Raw genomic sequence first — 23173 nt, forward strand, 5'->3', positions numbered from 1 at the left:
ACTGTTGACTTGGGAGCAGGAAAGGATCTGAAGATTGCAGGGAGTCATGGGCTTCACTATGTCATACTCTTGTGAAAAAGGCAAACACTGCATTGCGGGGGGGAATGAATAGGAGGATATTCCACCAAGAAGGGCAGTAACCCTTTCATATCAGACACACTGATAACACCTCACCTGGAGATACCATATCCACTCTCGAGACTTCCATCACATCACATGTTCAGGAACCAGAGAGACTCCAGAGCACAGAAGAATGATAAGAAGAACAGAAAAAACAACCTACAAGAAAACAAGATGCACAAGAAAAGAATATGCACAGTTTAACCTGAAGACTAGAATTTGGAAAGACAACTTAATTGCAGTCTTCAAACATGTAAAAGGAACTTCCAAAGAATGAAATAATGTTTCACACACTCATAACAGACAAGACAATAAATACTGGACTTGAATCATGGACAATTCAGATTAGAGTAGCAAGACAAACGTTTCATGATGAAAAGAGTGAATACTGGCATAAGTTGTCCAGGAAGGCTGTGAATTTTCCCTCCTCAGAGATCTCTATATAGAAAACAGATCTAGGAATGCCACAAATGTACCTGATCTTGTCTTGGGATCAACTAGACAAAATTATCTCCTGTCTTCCTCCTCTTCTTCTATGGATGCTACAAACCACTTATGAAAGGCTTAAGGTTTACTTAATGCATTTCATAAATCCAGTGTTAGCAGATTAAGTACATGAACAAGTAAAGCTGCAATTCCTTTCATGTACTTAAAACTACCTCCTCCTCATGATAAGGGACATATTTTGACATTTTTAATGCTGTAAAGCCCAGTGTAACTCTAGTGAAATCATATTAAGTCTCAGCAGTTTTTCTCTAAATGTACTCAATATATATCCTAATACACACAGTCACATGGAGAACCGGAGTGCTGGTCCGACTCTAACAAACAGTAGGCATGACAGGTTTTGTACCTTTTTTATTATGTAATAGTAGCAAGCCCTCACTGTCAACCATGGGAGAGGGTGATTCAGGTGAAGACCCAATAGTTTAGTAGACTGGTCAATCTTAGTGGCTGACTGGCTTAACCAGCCAGTCCTAGCAAAAGTTGCTAAGTCTTAGCAAGTATTGCTAAGACAATCTACCTAATGAAAGAGCAGCTTGGATAAGACAATGAAAACCTAATTCCTGCAACAGTAGCCAGGAAAGAAGAGAAAGGGATTTAAAGAGCACAAGGTCACCATTTCTGATTGAACTTGCCCATGTCAACTCTAAACTAAGAGCCTACATACTCAGTTCCAGTTGGAGATGCCATCATCCATAAAGACACTGTCAGTTGTCTTCTTCCACCTCACAAGCAAGTTCTTGGACCCGCTGAACTGGGGTCAAACATTCAAAGAGTTGTTCTGCACTAAAAGGGAGAATGTTGGAACAGCTGGAAGAGCTATAATGCTTTCCAACAACTACAAAGCACGCACCTGGAGTTGACTATAAAAAGCATCTAGAGACATAAGGTATCAGTTGGCATCCCCAAATGAAGCCTTGTAAACCTGTGACAACAGCAATGGGGAAGCTGCACAGTGATAACTGTGTATTTATACCACATTAAATACGTCAGCTCTATCAGCTGTTCGTATCTTATCTTACAAGTGCTGCTCCAAGCCATTTTCATATAAAGTATCAGAATTAAATAAGATCTTAAAATCACAGTGGAAAGAGCTGGGAGAGACTTTGAAAAGCCATCTCGTCCTGTCTCAAGACCAAACTGTACCTGTCTATCATTCCAGATTGACAGGAGACCAGTATTTGTGCATCAATGACCAGAAATCACAAACCAGAAAATCTTTAATAAAAATATTTGCCCTCAAAGACACTGGGCCATGAAGAATGCCTTCAAGTTTACCCTATAAGGTTAATGATGCTTGTGGTTTTTGCTAAATTTGTTTCTACTGCATGTATTCTCTAGGGTACTTGCTTTACAAAAAGCTAAAAAACAAAAAGGAATGATTGATGGATTTTTAATTCTAAGACAGAACTTAAAGCAGGTTCATCAGAACCATTACAGGCCACCAGCTGCCCTCAGACCACATGTACAAAAGCACATGCAGCTTGGGCACTGGGGAATGAACTTTTTACATCTACTCACACATCAAGAGCTCAGACTGCACTTTCTCTAACGTAACCAACACACTCATTTTGTGTGGTGTGATGTGCCTCCGGGCTCACTGTGTACAGTGCTTAGGTCACACCTATGAGGGAGGACACCAGGGAGGGTAAAAATACTTGTAAAGATGTCCTACAATTATGCAGTCCTTTTAAAATATAGTTCTAGTACTTCACAGACACGATCGTAAGTCTCAGAATAAACACGGATAGCAGGACAGTTGTGCAAGGTTCATCACCAAGCAGGACACAGTGTTTAAAACTACAAATTCATCAACTTCTACAATGATAGATAATTATTTTCCAAAGATTTCCCTGGGACAACCCTGGGATTGTATTATTAGCTTTGAAATCTGGGACCCAAGGAAAGTTTAAATGTTCTTTTAGAACCAACTTCCAGTCATTCTTATGTTAGGGGGTAAAAATTACACCAACTTCCCTGTAAAGGGTGTAGCAGTGTGACTTTCTTGAAGGAAGCATGTTACCTACCCTTCCTTCTTGCTTTTAATGACATAAACAAATGCAACACCTAGAAAAGTAATGTTACCACACAGCTACATCAATATGCACACAAGAATTATGATGTTAGCAAGCTTGGATATCTAAAGTCTGTTCCTTCATATTGGATTAGATTGTCTTGATTTGTGAGGGCTAAAAATTGCACTTTCAGCTAGGATATTAAGGATCTTGTTTCCAAAACAGCTACACTTAAAGTAAGAGTATAGCAGCCTATGTCTCCACATCTTTTCATCCAGCAGTCCAGCTGGAATTAGAAAGAGAAAATGCTTTAATGATAAAAATACAGATGTAGAAGACAGGAAATGCTGAAGAAATTTCAACCGAAGAAAGAACCCTTAAGGGACCCATCAAAATGTTTCTTCTTTCATAGATTGCAAGAGATTTATGGTCTCTTGCCATGAGAGTTACTATTTATTTTAACATGTTATTTTCCAGTCAGAACTTGTATGAAATTTAAAACAAGTTGGTTGAACTCAATATGTAAAACCCCACTAAATCACATTTGATTATGACTTGTCACGGTCGAGACGGACAAAACAACAAGATAACAAAACTTTATAAAAGCAAGCTAGTGCAAAAAGCCTTTATTGCTCTCTTTCTCTGTTCCTTTATACTCTCTTTCCCCTTAGCTGCCCCAGATGTGTCTCTTTCTTATTGGTTCAAAGTTGTTATGCTGTCTTATCATTGGTTAACATTTGCACAGTCCATCACAACTCAGCTCCTCTGCCAAAAGGACACGTACACCCTGTCTTGCGGTCGATGCTGCCTCAAAACTTGTTTATCTTGCAGTTCTTCTTGTTCCTGTTTGTTCTCTCATGGGTAGACTGGAATCTTCTCAAGGTCAAAGCCGTCCCGTCCAGGGGCCTCAGTCCAGCTGAGGTCCCCCACAATGACTCTGGGAATAACTCATTGTTTGGATTCATGAACAAACTGAAAAAAAATCAGCCCAAATAAATGGACCTAAGATTGAATGTTGCTGTATTGATTTTCTAGCAAAGCAACAAAAATCCGCATTGTTCTCTTCCAGGTATTTTAACAAGCACGGAGCAACAATCCACCACTGTTACACCAAAACTGCACTAAGTGCAGCATCTCAGTCTTACTCCGAAGGAAAACACAAAAGGAGAAGGGAAAAGCAAGTGGAATATGGACATAAATGAGAACTAGCTATCTGGAGGAACACCAGTAACTAGCAGAAAGCCTTCCTTTCCATTTGTAAGCTGAATTTACCTCAGCTTACATCAACCTCATTTTACATTACCTCAGTTTACATCAACAGATGACTTCAGGCAATCATCTTGACATCAACCAACCACTGGTTATGGATAAGAATAATGATACCATGGCAGCTTTTGCACTTTACTTTGTAGCTAATGGTGTGGTACAAATTCATGGTGCTTTCCTTCAATTTGAGCAAAAACAAAAACCTCAAAATGTGGGCCCTTAATATGAAGACAACTGCCTCATGCTTCAGGCAGCTTTCTACAGCAATCGCATGGGTCTGGAGAATACAAGGTTGAACAGTACAGCCTGAGAAAAAGCTAAGAAGAAAGTGAACATCCCACAGAAGCCTCTTTAGTTCATTTTCCCCAAGACAGACCCAGGCCAGGAATCTTCCAAGGTATCAAGGCCTGAGGCAGATGATCTGCTTAACTATAGCACCCATCCTGGTTCTCTCTAGAGAACTTGGTGGCAAATGTAACTGAATAAAAAGCTCTGCAGTCCGAGTTCCTGCTCAGACCTCACCCAGGGCTTGATCAAGCAGCAGTAATGGTGCTGTGCTGGTGCAGCATGCCTTCCCTGAAACTGCTGAAAGATCTGGAATGCAGGCGAGAGGACGCAATTCCTTCAGCACAGCAAGGAAATACAGAGGGGAGTACTCAGAGTTGGAAAAAGCTGACTTGATAGCAGGGAAACATTGCATTTTACGCCAGGCACTGAGCAGAAGAGTAGCAGTACATATTATGTGTAAGAATCTTCCTGTCTAACAAGGCAGGACATGGATATGTTCTAATACCTGTTAAATCACACACATAGATTCACTTGAAGAGAGAAGTCGCTTTTCCTCCCTGGCTACACCAAAGAGTACACAGGAGCACATTTACAGCAATGTAAGAAATCCAGCTTCTGAACCCTGTTCTCCCTAAAGACACCTGAATTTACATTTTCAACCTCTTAGTGCCAAAGAATTTAGGTATTGTGTATTCTTCTGGATGAAGGAGGTCTATTTAAAATATTTTAATATTTGTAAGGGTAAGGACGGAAGCCTAAGCATACCATGCCCTCCACATAAGTGCCCTAACAAGCTGTGTTCACTCTCATGGCCTCATGAATATTTAGAGATACTTATGAAGAGGAACAGCTTTACCTGAGGATATGCATGTCTGGTCTGTGACCAATTACAACAAGATACTATTCTCAGTGTATGTGGTAAGCACAGCCTCCCATTCTGAAAAATTGTAATAGGGTAAGACACATTTTCCTGTATCACTAGCTTGAGATTGTTACCCTTACTCCATATTTCAGAGTCCTTTCTGATCCAAAGAAAAGCAGTAGTTTTGCTGAAACCAAAATAATAAAATATACACAGACCATAAGTCAGAGACAAAGACTTTTTGACATACAAGTTAGATATCCTTTGTGAAACACAGTGCTTCCCTTGAGGAACACAAATTTTGAGACAAGTGATCCCATTTAGAAAAACTGCATCTCCAGCACAGCATTAGGATAGACTTTTCTGTGGCCTAAAGACAGTCACCTCTGCTGCTTCCAAGCTATCCTCCAGGGAGGGCAGAGGAGACCGGAGGCAACATACGCTTTCAGAGAAAACAATTTTTAGTCATGCTTTACACCACCAAAGACAGCACTTCACTTAAATTTGCTTCAGGGTTACCACATTCTAAGCAACTACTAGCAGCTACTATTTCATGTCCTATTTGCTCTGTAATCTCCCCAGTAGCCTGAGGAAGATCAAAACTTACTGGAGAACAGTAGAACTGGCCCTTTTATTCATGGCTTGCTGGTGAAAAATAGTATAAATCAGACATTAAATCACTAAAATTATCATGCTAGCTGATTTTTAAGTTATTTCTCTTGTAGTGACCCAAATTCACAAAGATCCTACAGAAAATAATTCACAATGCAATAGATTTCTACCTCTACCAGACTTATTTGCCAAAACGGGGTGGTGGGGAAGTACTAGCTCTTCAGGAAAGTTGCAAAAGACCACCAAGGGACTAGAAATGAACACTTACTCAGCACTATATTTAGTGATCCATTTCTCAACCTGAGCAGTTCACATTAGTTAACAGAGCTGTACAAGGCAATGGTTCAGCAGGAAAAGAACGAGAAGCACGCTGAAACACTCACAAAATGCCTTAAGGTCTCCTATGCTAAGGGCATTCCACTTGCCATGTGGAGCCTTTCCTTGTAGCACTGCCGTCTTTTGTTTGCAAGTCTGCACCCCTTCCCTTATGCACTGGGAGAACGCTGTGGCAATGTTTTCATCCACGTCCTTCTGTCCTTGTCCTGTTCTCCCAGCTCTGCACCTGCAAAGCCTCAGCCTGCTACATCACGTTTCCCACGGAAAGTGATTGACACCGATACGAGAATCATCCTTTTTTCCCCCCCTCACGCTTTCCTACCCCCATTTTGTAACTTTTACACAAAAGAAAAAACAAAACCTAGTGAATAACACAATAGAGAGTAGTCCTTTAAATAGCAGACATGCATTTCCCAGTGACATCCACACACAAAGCTTAACAATCAATTAATGTGCAACTCTTGCCTCTGATCAGAGCATGCTCCAATCCGCGCTAACAGCATCACAAGCAGGAACAACGAGCAGGGAGTTTGAGCAGGTCCTCATGAAAACTATATAGTTATTATCAGAAACGTATTGTGGCGGACCACCTGCCACACTAGAGGGGATGCCCAGGGAAGAAAAGCCACCTGGCAAGATCCCTGTTGTTTTAGGGTGGTTTCAAGGATTCCCGAGAAGGCGAACACACACACACTGACTATAAGGGAAAAAGCAAGCATTTATTAACTACAGATGTGCATTATGCTAAGGGTATCTTGTAAAGCAAATTAACATACCGACCCAAGGACCGTGAGGAAGATGGACCATCTGTACATTCTTGTGCCGTCTTGCGCTGTGAGCTCAGCCCAGCAATCGGTAGGTGCCAGCTTTATGTGGGCGTCCCCACAGAGGCAACGGTGGCCTTGCTGTACACCAGCCCGATGCTCTTCGGGAAATCCCGGTATTTATACATTTGCAGAAGAACGGGTTTCGGCACACATGGCCAGCGGGTGCCAAAACACGCCTCAGTTGTAACATAGGGAGCCTATGACACATGCGCTCGCTGGCCAGGCATGCTGCACGAGCCGTAGCCACCCTGTCTATTGGTTCATGGGCTTTGTACACGCAGCATACTGTCATAATCCAGCAGTCACGCACCGATCATGCTCACAGCTGTGCTGTGCAACAGCCCGCTGCATGTCCTCCCCCAGTATTGCTCAGCTCTCTTATCTCCGTGGTCAGCATTCCAAGCAACGGGCAACAAACCATCCATTTTCTGTGCTGACTGCGTTTTTCTCGGCTATCTACTTCTCCCCCAGTGTTCATCCACGGACTAAAATCCCATCTTTTAACCCATCCGTATACACCTGTGATGATTTTCTTTGCTGGCCATGGGAGAGTGTTTTTCCTTAAGGTTCTACCACACTCCTCTTCTTTTTTTTTTTTTTTATTGCCATCAAAAGTAACTGTTACCATTAAAGCTGTCACTTGCCACCAGCTATGGACTGTCTCATCATTCTTTGGGCAACAGGTCAGCTTGAAAAATACTACTTCATATTGAAAGAAAGTACAAAAAATTGCATTAATTCTTGTGCAGAGGGGCAGGAGGAGGTTCATCAACCACATCCTACGTGAACGTTTGTATTACCACAATGGCCTCAACTTAAAGAACACAAGGACTCAAAATCAGAAAATTATTTTCTGTACAGCTTCCTTCTGCAACAATGTATTTGTATTAACCAAAATTTTCTTAAAATGTACACCATTTTCTACAAAAAGTCACCATGGTAATTAAGCACTGGCTCTATGCTAAATACAATATTAAAAAATCAAGTTGCCTCAAAGATTATAAAAAATCCAAAAGCAGAAGCTACATTTTGAAGAACTCCAATGGCCACATGGATATTATTCTTTTGGCTCAGCTAAAAAGTTAAAAACTAAAACCACTGTACACTTCTGGTTTGTCAGGCTTGTGTCCAAACCACCAACAGGCAATCAGCAATTAAACAATATCCTTGGTTTTAAAATATATTAGCAATACATAACATACTGGTGTTATTCTTAATATAGGAAATATCCTTTAATATAATTTATGGCTTATATAGTCCTTGACTGCAGGGATGTGCTCATTCTTTCTTTTTGGTAAAGTCATATGGTTTCCACCACTGTGCAAACTGCAACACCTTCTTCCTCTGATCCTCAAAGTTCTGTCTGATTCCTTTTCTCCAGAGCTGCGGTTCCAAGTCCAGCATGCCACCAATAATTTCCTTTGCAAGTAGAAGAAACATAGATAATTATGAATACATAATTACCATATTAGTTCACACTATTTTACCACAGAATAAAGAAATATATATTTTCAAATTATGAGATTGTCACTGTTTTCTTCAAGTGGTAGTTATTTAAACTTGAAATTCTGAAAGACATACCAATTCAAAAATTAGAACTGTAGTTGTTAGATGGTTGCCTCAGTGAAATTCTTTCAAGTACAGCATAGCAATGCACTGCATAAATATCCTAACATTGCAAGATTCTTAATAAATTAGTACACTTTTGACTAAGAGAAAAGTTCAGAAAAAAGAAAGCTGTGCCCACTTTGCTCTTAACTCCTTCTGAAGTTATATTTCTCCCCAATCACTCTTAATATTTTTGCAATATTGACTCTTTGAATAAATGATTGCTGTGACATAATAAAGAAAGGAAGAATTTATTGCAGTTCTTCCTGTATGTACTATACTCTCTATATCACATGGAGTAATTTAACCACCCAAGTATTTTACTAGGAGTCATCTGAGTCTCTGTGTGTATGCACCCTAATTTATACAAGCATAAGTCAGTGCACCCATATGACAATACTATGGCCATGAAAACTCTTAAATAGATGCAAGTATTTTCCATCTATTAGATTATATGTCAAATATCTAGAGCTCCTATTAATTCAAAAGAAAGATGGATCTAGAATCACACTCTGAGTATCAGCCAGTGAAGAAATCAACTCCTTTATTCAACAAGCCAAGTTATAATGACTTACCGAGAAAAGCCAGCTAATAAACTGGGATAAGGTACATCAAAGTGACTGTTCTGGCAAGCATCTGTTTTAATTACTTAAATTTTACAAAACAAAGTATAATTGGTAAATTGATCTTTTACATGACAATACCTTTCCAAAGTAATGAGGGAACTTGTGTTGATCTTCAATGACATGAGCAAATCCTCCTTGAAGGCCAAAGTCCACAGAAAAGTATGGTAACCCTTTAGGAACCTATACACGCAATACCACATTTTTAGATGTTTAACAGACTGTAAGCATTTAGTTAATCTCCCCACAACTTAATGAACTTGAAAGTGGTTTTACAGTTAATACATCACATTTTATTTTAAACCACCCCTCAAACCAAGTATGCGTAGCATAAAATTGCAACAGAGAAACAGTAAAACAAACAGGTAAGGGGAAAGAACAAAACACACAACAACTAGATAAAAAGACACTGAAAACTGAAAAGATTATTACTGGGTGGCAGAACCTCCAGCAACCACCGCTGCAGCGCCAGGTAAGAGATGGGGAGGGACCAGGCAGCAGCATGCACACTGAGCAAATGCCTTCCTGACTGCACACCTCTGAGTTACATGGGTTGAGTAGAAATTCTAAGACAACCACCAGCAAGTTGCATTTATTAAAGATAAGGTGTTGTGTGATACCAGGAAATATGTACCCAGTGGCAACATTGACACTCAGGGGGAAGGGGAAACACCTCTACAGAGAATACACTTCCAGAAAACACCACTACATGACTGGACGTTATCATTAACTTGCCCAATCAGATAATTTAATAATTCAGTCAGCCTACAGAGGAGACGCCGGTTATCCTGCCACAAGGTAAGACCCTTCAGTCTGACAGAGTGAGAAATGAATTCATTTATTGCTGCAGTATTCTGCTACTTCACTGCAACAAGTTATTTTTCCACTCTTTTAATTGTTGAGGATGTTCCTGTACAGATAAAATTTACAAAGCCTCGAATTCATAAGCATTTCCTCTGCTACAATCTAAATAACTGTGCAATTTTCACAAGGCATGTTCAATATCTTGCTTGAAAATTCACTCTAAAAATAATTAAGACTTAATACAGAGGGTCAACGTAGCATAGCAAGAAACATAAAACATTTTAAATGAACAAAAAAAAATAGTCATTAAATAAGGTAAAAAATGGGTTGGCAGGTGACACCTTAAGGAAAGCGTCAGCTTTATCTTATTTGTGCCTAGCAATGTATGGGGTCTGGCTGGGATGGAGCTCATTTTCCTCACAGCAGCCCATATGGTGCTGAGTTTTGGACCGGTGACTAAACTTGTGTTGATAACATGCCAGTGTTTTGGCTATTGCTGAACAGTGCTTGCTGCCAGGTCAGGTCTCCTGGCTGTGCTCCCCTTCCAGCCCATTGCCCACCCCCAGCTCCCTCACTGCAGGGAGCAGAGGGAGAAGCAGAGAAGACCTTGATGCTATGCAAGGGCTGGATGCTTAGACTCTGCCTCTGGACACCATAGTCCCAATTTCCGCACAAAATCCATCTATTAGATGATGTCTCAGCCATGTCTGACCCTCCTTCCAGGCACCACCATCACCTAATACAACTCTCCAACTTCCCAAACCTCATCTTGGTCTCTAAACTATACTTTCCTATCTTCCTGAAGGTTACAGGCATTTCTTTTACACTAAAATAATGTTAAAATCACACAACTGTGTAACAATTTACACTCGTGACATAATCTGAAAACTGGCCTACCTTCAAATGGGTATATAATAGTCACAAAAATGTATGGCTAAGAAGATTCTTAAAGAAATCAAATGTCCTGATGCCCTACCATGCGTCAAGAAAATTATACTTCATTTATTTGTGACAGATGTTGGCTTTCCCCGTTCTGAAACACCTATGAGCAGAAGATATCCAAAGCATGGCTATTTTGTTATCTGTTTGCATCCACCTTAAGTTTAAAGTCTTACCTAAATCCTTGCTACAATTAAATTCCTTCTTGTCTGCACCCAATAGTGCTGGCAAACAACTTAGTATCTTCTTTAAAACAATCTCCTATATGCAGAAAACTACCATCACATCCCATTTCAGTCTTTTCTTTCCTAGAGTGCACAACCCCTCAACCAGTTTCTTTAGTTAAGTTTTCTAATCTATGCTCTCCTCTTTTGTAACTGTCTTAAAACACTGTGCCCAAAGCCAGAACCAAATTTTCCAGGTGAAGCCTCACCACTTTGAATAAGGTGACCCATAACTGACTCCCATTTATATGACATTTTAGCTTATGTGGCAGAATAAATTTTGTCTTTTTGCTACATTTGGTACTACTGTTGGTTTGGTTCAAGAGTCATCATAATATACAAAATCTCTCCTACTATACAGACACGCAATCCCTTACTCTTCTGCATTTAATCTCCCTCTTTGTCATATTAGGCTTCATGTCTCATTATTAAACCCCATCTCCTCTTTCTCCTAAACTAGGATTTTTTTAGTGTAAAGTTGTTATATTTACTAAAAGCCACTTTCAGAAATCAAGTATTATTACTACATAGTACTAAACTACTTGTGGTAAAGTCTACGTAACACTCATCTTTCACTTCAATATTAAAAATCTTCAATCATTCACTTCAATATTAAAATCTTTGAACCTAACAATTTCAGTGTTATTCCTTTAAAATTTGTATATACAAAGATGTTTCAGTTTAGTATCCAGGAGACAGATATGAGTACCGTTCCCTTATTTTAGAATAAAAAGACTTATAATACTATAATACTATTTATATTTTTGCTTCATAAATTTAGCAACACAAAAGGCTGTTCTAGGTCAATGAACACACCATATTTTTTCCAGGAAAGTAATTTGCAGAACTTTGATTTACCTTAATTCTTAAAAGTTAATCAACAAAATTATGCTGGTACATGTCCTCAAAGTGCCAGCTTTGCTCTCAACCAATGCTTGCAGCTCAGTCCACCAACTGTGGAAATAAATGGGAATCTTTTCCCTAATGTCAGTTAGGAGTTCAGTCAGACCCTTAATTCTAATCATACCTATGCCATCTCCTAATGCACTAATCTAATTGTGTTCCCTTTCTTTTCTCTTTGAAACAGTTAATAACAAAAAAGATGAGAAGAATTTGCTGAGAAATTCAGTGTTCAATATATTTCATTACTTACAGATTTCCGAACATCTTTTGAAGAAAGATCAATTAACTTCTTGTTCATGGACCACTCTTCATCAGACTCCATTATAGCTTTCTGTAAAATCATTTTATCTAAATGTGAAAATAGTCCTTCATACAGCAAGCAAAGAGCTAACTTTTCAATGTAGTGAAGTACATTGCACTGCAAGTACCAATTATTTCTTAACAAAGTAACTTTATTTTTGGCAACCTTTCTGATTTCCACAACTTACATACTTTTTATAAAGGCATCGTACAGTATCTTCAAACTCACTTAATTACTTAATTCTGCTCCTCTTTTTTTTTTTTTTAAATTTAACTTTTGCCTGACACCAATTATTTCTAACAAGTTTCAACTGAAAGGTCACATTCTCTTTTTACTAAGCTCATACAAAACCTCTTATGAATTCATTACACTATATTAGCCTTTTTTCTTTTTCAAACACTAAGAGGAGAATCCAGCTTAGAAGGCTGATTGCGCTTAAAAACCTTTAAAACTGCTTCTCTATCCTCCATAGTACAGAAGTGGGTATAGTGTACTGTAGGTACCTTTTAAATTTCATTTGCTGTGTATTTTAATGGAAGAAGCTTCTGAAAGTAAGTTTTATGCAAATGACATTTCATTAAGTCTTATACTTCATCCTTCCTGTAGTATTCAGACAAAACGCAAGTTTTACCAGCACTTGAAGCATAGCAATGAAATCAACCAGGTGGAAAGTTTCAAATGTGGTAAAAGTTACTACATTGCTGTTCATCATACTGACTGCTCCACTTAATCAAAACCCAATCACATTATTTCCAGAAAACAAAAATATTTCAAAGAACAAATAAAATAATTTACTTATAAAAGGCAAATCACGATCCAGTTGCTGAAAGCCAAAAGGCCTCACTTCCAGTAAAAAGCTTCAATGAGCCTTTCCTTCCAGGGTCAGGGTAAAGAGACCAGAAAAGCTATAGAAGAAATATCTATCATGCTGTCTAATGTTCATCAGAAACCTAAGACACATGTAAAACTTGGGCTTACTGAAATAAAATGGGGATGAAACATTATATATTGGTATTTCTTAAAACAGTTGAGGTTATTTTCTCATTTTTTGCTTGCCAAGGCACATGTATGGGGTTTTAAGTTTAGACTACAGGACTTAATTGAGAAGTATTGCAATCCTTACAGCACTTCAAGAAACTACAATTCTCTCATCTTTTTCCAGTATTTGTCAGTGCAGTCAGACTCGAGTGCTGCACTGTCACAACTGCACAGTGACATACAGCTCTTCCACTGACTACTTGAAAAACAGAATTACCTCACAGGGCTTGTTTTAACATCAAGGAATATGATCAAAGAGTGGATCAAGAAGTAGGATCAAAGAATCCATCTTTTCAAAAATAGTACTTGAATATCAAAAAGTTTTCCAGAAATAGATGAATTATGATAAATACATTCAAATGACCTAAGAAAAAACACTTTTGTGTACCTTAAAGTAGATTGGAGCCATATCTCCTACTTCTTTTGGAAGAGGAATGCATTCATATACCATGTGATACCGTTTCTTTATATTCATGTTCATTTCTAGGAACACGCAGTCCAAGTCTTTAGCTTCAAACATTTTCACCAACGCATTTCGGAACATCTGTTTAAAATAAAAAAAATGTATAATTTGAATTAACTTCTCAAAGCTTTCAGATATAATATATTATTTCACTTACATTATATTAATAATAAACTCATAATAAAATGGGTAACAGCAGCAATCATACTAAGAAAATTCTGTATTATTCAACAATTGAATATGAACTATATTTCCTATGATACAAACAAAGGAAGTCTAGAAAACTATTGTGAAATATGCATTATAATTAACACTACAAATTCAGTTTTAATAAATACTGCATATTTTACAGTTGAAATTAAAACTATGTTGAACTTCATAACTGTGATGCTCCATAAAACAATATTGCTTTAACAGTAGGTCCCAAGCTTGCAGTTTCTAAGAAGCTAATGCCTTGGCTTGTACTGACTATAGATACTATTATCCTTTCACCACTACTTCCACTTACACAGTTTAAAAAAAAAAACAAACCAAAAACACAAGACATTTCCACCAGCCATGCTTGACTTTTAAGGAAAATATTAATGTTGCCTCAAAAGAAAGCCATAGCTATAACCACCATCTTCACTGTATGGAAGCTAACAAAATATAATACTTAATACGCCTGGCCTCAAAGTACACTTACCAGTTCCCCTTCATAGGGATTAGGTGCTACACCTATTCAAAGTGTATTTCAATTTATAATTCTGCTAGCTCCAGTGTCAGGGCCCTGCACACGCTCAACAGGCTCTGCAGCTTCTTCTACCTGCTGGGGCTCTGGCTGCCTGTGCAGATGGGCAGCTCTGACATGCTGCAGCTGTAAGCTGCCATCAGATGCAGCAGAAAGAGCTGGGGAAAAAAGGCCTGTGAGAAGTGGGGGCCTAGTCCCCTGTCATTCAGGAGCTGCAGTTAAGCTCAGGCCCTCACTTTTGGTCCTTGCCTGAGCTAAGTTTCAGGGATGCCTGTGCCCAGCCCGTGTACCTGGCAGACCTCAGCACTGACTTGATGACTTGACCTTGAACTTAAGTCATCACTGCAGACTTGTCTGGCCATCACTGGGCCATGGCCTACCCCGTCTACTGTCATCAGACATGCTCTCTTATCCTGGTTTGGGAGGCTTCTCCTGCACCTTGTCAGTGAGGTGACTTCCCCCACCTGCCTTGCCCATCACCTTCTACCCTTGACTTGCCTTCCTGTGGAGCAGCCCATTCTTGCTGCTCCCTGACTCTCGGCAGTTGGTATTTGCATCCAAGATATGCAAGAGCATCATTCTGTAGCTTACAATGTAAATGATGAACTAGATTATCAAGCACAAGGGATGATTTCTGAGACTCAGTCAGACTTATTTTCAAATGCACAAAAGATCTGACTTTATGACAGGGTGAATGTTTCTGAAAGTGTCTCAAGATCTTGAAAATTGCTTTTTAAAAATGAAGATTTTTGTATTATACATGTTCTCTATACCATTTCCACAGCGTAAGCCAAGAAATCACCGAAACTTTATGAGCCTCACAGACCACAGGTACCATAGCTCTACGACTCACATAACTCATAATTTGTCCTTTTTGCATTGATTTTTGTTCAATTAACAATGCTCAGAAATACAAATAACACAATTAAAAGGCTAATGCCATCTAAAAGTTTAAGATTCCCTATCTTGATGAATCAAACAAGCATAAGCAAAAACACATATTCATAAACATCAGCAAGTACTGAATTAAAACAGATGGAAAACAAATCACTACCAGGTTTTCAGTGCAACAGGACTGGAAATTGAGCCCTCTTCTCCCCACCCCTTTGTCATCTTGCACAGTATGAATGAAACTAAAAGTCTAAGAAACTTGGCCAAATACCTATCTTAACCATGCATTTAAGCTCTCCAAAGCAGGCTCTTGTGCCCTGAATTTTTCCTCACAAATAAGCTGTTCCATGCTGTGACAAGAAAAAGCTACCACCACTCCCCTAACACAACCGATGAAACACACCTAGAAGATATTGCCCAGTGAATAGGTCACTGCACCACAACTGATACAGGACTTTACTGCGCAGAGCAACAGACAACTCTGGAGTAATAGTTTGTTGTCTTCTCCCCCAGCTTCCAGACCTCTACTTCTGCAATACACCAAAGCAAGCAACTGTGTACCCTGCAATATCAACTCAAATGCAAATCCACTGAAAAGCCTAGAATATCTGCAGATGTTAGCTAACGTTTCCCAGACTGCATTTTTCTTGTTTTTAAATACATTGCACTTTTCCTCCAAATTCTGAGCAGGCCAAAATATCAAGGATAATTAGCACTGGAAAGGACAAAACCATTCATAAGAGCAAATAAGAGGGCTTGGTAAAGATTTATATCTTTTCATATTAAAAAAATTACATGCTTATTTACTTTAGCAAGTGAGCACATCAGTCTAAAACACACAATACATTAAATTCAAGTGTTTGAAGGCATACGGTATAAAAGAACCCTTCTTACTTTATTCCAACATGTCTTAAAAAAAAATCCCAGCAAAAAAAGTTAGCTAAAACGTGCTCAGTACAACATGTCATGAATATTTGAAGTGTGATATTTTTTTTTTCCCCTCAACAGTAACATAAAATATGGCTCTGGCATCAGAAAGTTAGTTTAGTCACTGAGTAAGTGTATGCTTATTATACTCCTGCTAAAGCCTTCCAGACTCCTTCTGCTGAACTACATAGAATCTGAACACCCCCCCCCCAATAAAAACCCCACCTGTATCCATCACCTCCCAAAGTGCTCTGTAGCAAAGAAATGTTTAAACTGTCTATGAATATATTCACAGGGTCAATGGATAATGGTTTTACCAACCAGTTGCATTTTTCTAGCAAGGAAAAGACTAGCGTTGAATACAGGAACTGCCTTTGCTTATCTTTTCTTTATCCTATCTTCCCTCTCATACAAATTTAGAAAAATTATCATCTATTTAGTTAAAAGAGGTTAGGATAAATAGAAGATATAGAATAAATATATTTATCACTTTTCCCCATGCTCTGTTGTTCCTCCTGATCCTACTTGTTATACTTATTTGCTTCTTATCCAACTTTCATGGGTATTTGTGTCATATACAAAAGAACTCCTTTCCCTTCCTCCTTGGTGGGGAGCATAATTTACTAGGAAACACCGTATAAAAATTACATCAGCCATGAGAATCAATGTAGGGAGCAAATCTGGAAAGTCTGAGAATCCATCTGCCAGGCTTGAGCCAAGATGAATGTTACTTAAACCATTTCAAACTCATCAACTAACCTGTTTTTAAATCTAAGCAACTGCAAGCAACGTAGCCTTTCTCTAATCTGAAATAGTCTCCATCCATTATTTTGATATAAGAGGTGGGAAATTGTCTTCCCCTTGTAGTAATCCTGATGGCAGCAGCGGGGGGGATTGACAATCACAGTCAATCTCTTAGGCAGAAGCTTGTTACATTCCTCCCTCTATTTTCATTTTCCAAAGAAAACAGAACTCAAAACCTTCAAAATGTCTTCACAAGAGAGTTGGAAAGCATCACCCATCATGCTTGGCACTTTATTCTAATAATTCTTTTCAAAAAAGTAGGAAATTGGATTCTAACAGGGACCTCAGTGATTTGAAGAATGACGTCATTCTTGCTCAATTGACATCCACCCCAAACCCAGATTAGCTTAAAAAAACCTGAAAATATTTAAACAATGTACCTTCAGCTTGTGTTTCATAACAAGTGATCTTTCTGCCCTGACATTCCTTTTCTCTTCCTTGGCACTCCCAAGGAAATCCTAACTGTGAAGCCAGTTATTCCACTTTCTGTAAGAGATCGGCTGTACCTACATCATCCCCAAAAGATGTTCCTCTAACCTGGTTTCAAAGACCTCCAGCGACAGAGGTTCTGCACCATTCTAGGCAACTTTTTCTAGTGCTTATAAATGGGAACTTTTCTTCAGTGTTTACCTTGCATCTCCCTTTTTCAATATCTGACCACTAATTTTCATCGATAATGCAAAAATGTTCTGCCCCTTAGTGGAATCAGAAGACTGCTGCCAGGCTGGAAATTATGAAAATAGGTACTTATGACAAGCATATTATCATTCAAAACAACTTTATTTTACAAAACTGTTAGAACATAAGACAGTTTCTCAGCTGACCTGTATTTCTTCCCAGATGTCTTCATCCAAAAGAGTGGCTGCAGTATGGTGCTGTAGAGGAGCTATCAGGCAGTGACCTTCAGTAAGGGACTGGTTGCTTGGTAGAGACAAGTATACCTATAAAAAGCAAACAAAAACTGAAGTGCTCATATTTCTAGCATTAAAATCCTTCCCGTTGCTGAGGCTAAGAAATACATTGTTTGCTAAAGTCAAACCAATAGAACCCATTACCTTCTTATTACAGCAAGGTATCAGTAATTTTAGTGTTTTTAAAAAGGTCCCATTATCCATCAGCAGCTCCAATGAACTAGTAGTAACCAGAGAGCAGTTCCACCACCAAGGCAGTAATATCAGCCGTATAGACCAACCAGTATCCTAACTATTATGAAATCACACTGTTTAGTCCATTACAATTAATTTTACATATATATATGTATGTATGTATTTTTAATAAAATATAATATATAATGTATACAGATATAGATATATCTCTGTATATGTACGTTAGATATATAACACATATATACACACAGATTATATACATACACAGATATACACCTGTATGCATTTTTTTATATATATATATAATCTATCTATATAAAAAATAAATGCAATGTACCATAATACATATCTATGCATTTAATTACTTGGCCTATAAAAAATTTCAAATCAAATTAAAAACATCAATAATAAATGAAAACTTTAGTGAAAGAATGACAAAAAAGCCTATACTGAAGCATTTCAGATGTTATAAATCCAAATATTTATGCAACTTTTAAAAGCATTAACAGAAACAGGAAAGTTCCCCGAATCAAACTTCTGCCTATTTCAAAGGATTTTAGGCTTAAAAATTGAGTTCTACACTTAATTTTCTTGATATCATTGAGATACAGTTCTTCACCAGTTCAAACTTCCTTCAGTGCAGTGTGATTTAGTCTTCCACAAATCCACCTACAGTCTAATCTCTGCACTCAGACCTTTTATTATTACTCCAGTCTTCCACGAATCCACAAATGTGAAGTTCTGATATCAAAGATGAGCTTCAAAACACATGACAGATTTATATCTTTTCCTCCCTCACCCTTGAGGAATTTGTGAAATCAATCAGAAGGGCAAGGAAAATAAGATGCAGAACAATAAATCATTTCATAGAAGCGATTTCGTTCTTAATCTTAGGCACTCTAACATCAACAGTGCCTTCCTTTATTCCTTTTTTATTTTTACATCTGTGTTAAATTGCTATTTTCTTACCTTGGTGCCAATTGCAATAATAAGATGTTTAGAAAGTTCACTGCTATCAAAGCAGTATGGGCACTTTTCCATGCGTGCAGCAAGCTGCTGGTGCTCATGTATTGCTTTTCTTCTTTGTATTTCTTCCTCTTCCCCACTGCGTGCTCTTTTGGCTGCTTTGGAAACAAACATGTCATCCAGACTGTAGTACTCTTGGTCAGTTTTTTCCATGAGCTGAAAAGATACACAGAAAAATTGCATGTATATATAAATAAACAAGAAAAAATACTTAGCTCTTTGTAGTATCCTTTATTGAGAAAAGCATAAAGTACGTAAGCAGTAGCATTGCTTCCTTCCATATGGCATCTGCAGCACATGCAATCATCAGGTACATCTCCCGAGATTAGTCATACACAATCTTAGATAGCATAGGTATTAAAATATAGATGGGTGACAGCAGTGAGAAGAGTATATTACTATATTCCATCCCAATTCAATATTATCCTGACAAAACTACAGCTTTAAATAGATGCACTTTTTTTTAAATCATATATTATCATATATTTTATTTCAGTCTTCCCCCTCCTACTCCTCCTCTCCTATTATGACTATCACTATTCATTAAATCATCTCCTGTGAAATAACTAGACCATGACTCTGCACCACATATTCATATTCTGTGAAAACCTGCCAACATTTATTCTTACCAAGTGAACAGTACCAAGCCATTTTGTGAAGAAAACAGTCTTTGTCTTCAATATTTAGTCTTTCTTGAGTGCACCTGTTGCTAGATATGGATAACAAACACAACTAGCACTTTACCAGAAACAAGGCTCAATGATCCACGGGTTTTTTTGGTTTGCTCATTAACTGCTACATTTTAGTTAAATGTGCCACATTTAAAAGGAAACTCTGAAAATCCTAAATTTGTTACGACGACATGCTTGAGGGTCAGTGGCATCTTACAGGACCTTAATAGTGGAAACCCACAGAAACTGGATACATCTCACCTAGATGATATTTGGGAGGGATGGAGTCTGTAGATGTTACATTTTAAAAGAAATCAAATCTGATTACAGCTAAAATCTTAGGAATATAAAGTTATAGTGTGTGACTATAGTAGATAAAGAACTTAAAGAATGTGTAGTACTGTACTTTTAGCTGATTATCGTTGGCTTATATTTTCTTTTAAGAAGCCAAGAAGATTTGGTTCTTGGAAACTCCCTACCTTTCCCATCTTGATAACTGAAAGACCAATCATTGAAAAAGTTAGATTTCAAAAGAGAACATAGTATACATTTTTATGCAAACTAATATAGATAGTGATGAGAATCATACTGCGCAGAATCAGCTAAAAGAGGTCAAGAAGCGGACAAGTGAGGAAGACTATGAAAGACCACCAGAGGGCTTCTGAAGACCACCAGAGACCTTTGCTGCGCCTGCGTGAAGAGACATATACATATGCTAATGATTTACTGGAAAGTTGATGATTATGTATAACATTTCCCAGAAACTTAATGAATATGTATAACAGGTGTGTATTTAACTGTATCGTTAGACAAGACAGGTGCACACGATAGGTGGAGCGATCCCCCGTGTGCCCAGCGCTGCAATAAAGGAGTGCCTGCTTCTTAACTTCTCATTGCTGTTAAGGAGTTTTATTCCGGATTTCGGCAACAGTTTTGGCGACCCAGATGGGACCTTGCGAGTGAGACTGGACGAGATCGAGTGGTGATCGAACTCCAGCCGGCACTGAGGGATTCTCGGGGAGGAACCATCACTCTCGACTCACAAAGCTCCTCGCAACGTTCCCTGGAGAAAGGGTAAGGCACTTCTTCTTTGGAATCTGTTCGGATAGCCTGCCCGTAAGGCGCAGCGAAAGCTTCGCAGGGTTGGGGCTCAGAGGGTACCCGTTTGTGTAGAAGCCTAGGCGTCTACCCGTAAGTCATAAGCAAAAGCTATTGCTGGGTTGGACATCTGTGTATCTGGGACAATTGTCATTTGCATTTATTTAGTATTTGGTATTTGATATTTGGTATTTGGTATTTGATATTTGGTTATTAATATTTGGAACATTGATAATTGATATTTGGTGTATTTAGTAATTGATATATAAGCATAATGGCATTAGCCAAATTATTTAAGAGTAAGAGTATGGGAAATATAACCACTGATGAAAAGATACCAAAAACATCACCATTGGGATGTTTATTGACACATTGGAGTGAATTACATGATGATTTATGTAAAAGTCAAATGATTGAATATTGCAATCATTGGTGACCTTTGTATGTTTTGGAAGATCAGGAAAAATGGCCAACAAATGGAACTTTAAGTTATAATACTATATTACAGTTAATGTTATTTTGTAGGAGAGAGGGTAAATGGAGTAAAGTGCCATATGTGCATCTGTTCTTTTATTTGAGACAGAAAACGGATTGGCAAAAAGAATGCAAGTTAATTAGTCGAGACAATTTGGTGATGACATTAACTTCAGAAAATAAGAAAACTAAGAGTTGTTGTTCAGCTTGTGATATTGGAAAGAGCTACATTAAATGTACGGTACCAAAAGAAGATAAAATGGAACTAGAATTAGAAATAACCCCACCAAGGGAGGAGCAGGATCTCTCTCCCTCACATTCACGGGAAAGGAGTATTGAGTCAGGGAGAATAATTTATTGGATAGTACTGAAAAACAGATGATAATAAAACTGGAAAAACACAAGCAGAGGCAACACTTATGAATGAAATGCTCTCTGGAACTTTGGAACAGAGTTTTCCTTCGGGAGATCCCCAGTGGGATCCAAATGACCCTGTACACAGGAGAAGGTTAACTCGATATCAAAAATAGGTATTGTATGAAATAAAGCATGCAATGCCGAAAGCTTTGAATTGGTCTAAATTATATGAAATAAAGCAAGATAAAAATGAATCTCCCTCTGTGTTTTTGGAAAGATTGAAGGAAACCGCTAGAAAATATACTGATTTGAAATTGGAAACAGAAGCAGAACAACAACAATTGGCTTCGATTTTTATGGGACAGTCAGCGCCTGATATAAGGTGGAAACTCCAAAAATTGGAGGGAGAGGATACAAGAAATTTAAATAAAATGTTAGAAGCAGCATGGAAAGTCTATAATAATCGAGAGAAAGAAGAAGAGCAAAGAAAAGAAAAGAAAGAAAAGATTAGAGACAGTAGATTAATAGCTGTCTTAACAGGGAATGCAGCAAGAGGAAGAGGACGAGCTCGGGGAAGAGGAAGTTTTAGAAACTTTGGTAACCGGGAACCTAATACACCCCTCGGAATGAATCAGTGTGCATATTGTAAGGAGGATAGACATTGGAAAAGGGATTGCCCCAAAAAGCAAATAAGTCAGCAAGAGGCTGCAAAAATGATGACTTTAAATGAATGAAGGGGACCGGAGGGGAACCCAGCTGAACCTCTGGTTACAATTAAGCTGGGAAATGATAAAGTTGAATTTTTAGTTGATACGGGAGCAGTATATTCTGTTTTGAATACTTATAAAGGGAAATTGGGAAATAAAACAGCGAACATAATTGGGGCGACTGGGAAACAGGAGAATAGACCATTCTTTCAACCCCTTGATTTAAAATTTGGAAATAAAGCAATTACACATGAATTTTTGTATGTACCAGAATGTCCGATACCCCTGTTGGGTCGAGATTTGTTATCTAAACTGAATGCACAGATAGCTTTTGAGAGAGGAGAAATTCTTTTAAAAATACCAGAATCAAAGACAGGAGAAATACTGATGATACAGGAGAAGGTTAAGATTCAGGAGATGCCACAAGAAGCTGATGATGCTGTGATCCCTACAGTTTGGAACACAGAGATACCTGGAAAATCTAAAATGGCACAGCCTGTAAAAGTAGAACTAAAAAAAAATGTGAAACCAGTGAGATTAAAGCAGTATCCAGCTAAACCTGAGGCTAGATTGGGAATCAAGAAATTAATTGATAAATTTTTGGAATATGGAATCTTAGAGGAGTGTGAATCTGAATATAATACTCCAA

The 23173-nt window shown here is 38.2% G+C and overlaps 1 protein-coding gene across 4 annotated transcripts in view; it reads right to left on the reverse strand.

Moving 5' to 3' along the window:
- Window positions 1–7676: 7676 nt before the first annotated feature.
- The window catches only part of CWF19L2 (CWF19 like cell cycle control factor 2), a 99869-nt gene continuing 84372 nt past the window's right edge, over window positions 7677–23173 (reverse strand). For all 4 annotated transcript variants that reach the window (XM_052812551.1, XM_052812548.1, XM_052812549.1 and 1 more), the window contains 6 exons: window positions 19161–19373; window positions 17910–18026; window positions 13659–13814; window positions 12182–12262; window positions 9143–9244; window positions 7677–8249 (listed from right to left, as the gene is read on the reverse strand). In XM_052812551.1, coding sequence (XP_052668511.1) covers window positions 8109–8249; window positions 9143–9244; window positions 12182–12262; window positions 13659–13814; window positions 17910–18026; window positions 19161–19373 — 810 coding nt within the window. In that variant the 3' untranslated portion in view covers window positions 7677–8108. The remainder of the gene's footprint in view (window positions 8250–9142; window positions 9245–12181; window positions 12263–13658; window positions 13815–17909; window positions 18027–19160; window positions 19374–23173) is intronic.

Source organism: Harpia harpyja, chromosome 17 (assembly GCF_026419915.1).
Source record: "Harpia harpyja isolate bHarHar1 chromosome 17, bHarHar1 primary haplotype, whole genome shotgun sequence".
NCBI classification, from domain to species: Eukaryota; Metazoa; Chordata; class Aves; order Accipitriformes; family Accipitridae; genus Harpia; species Harpia harpyja.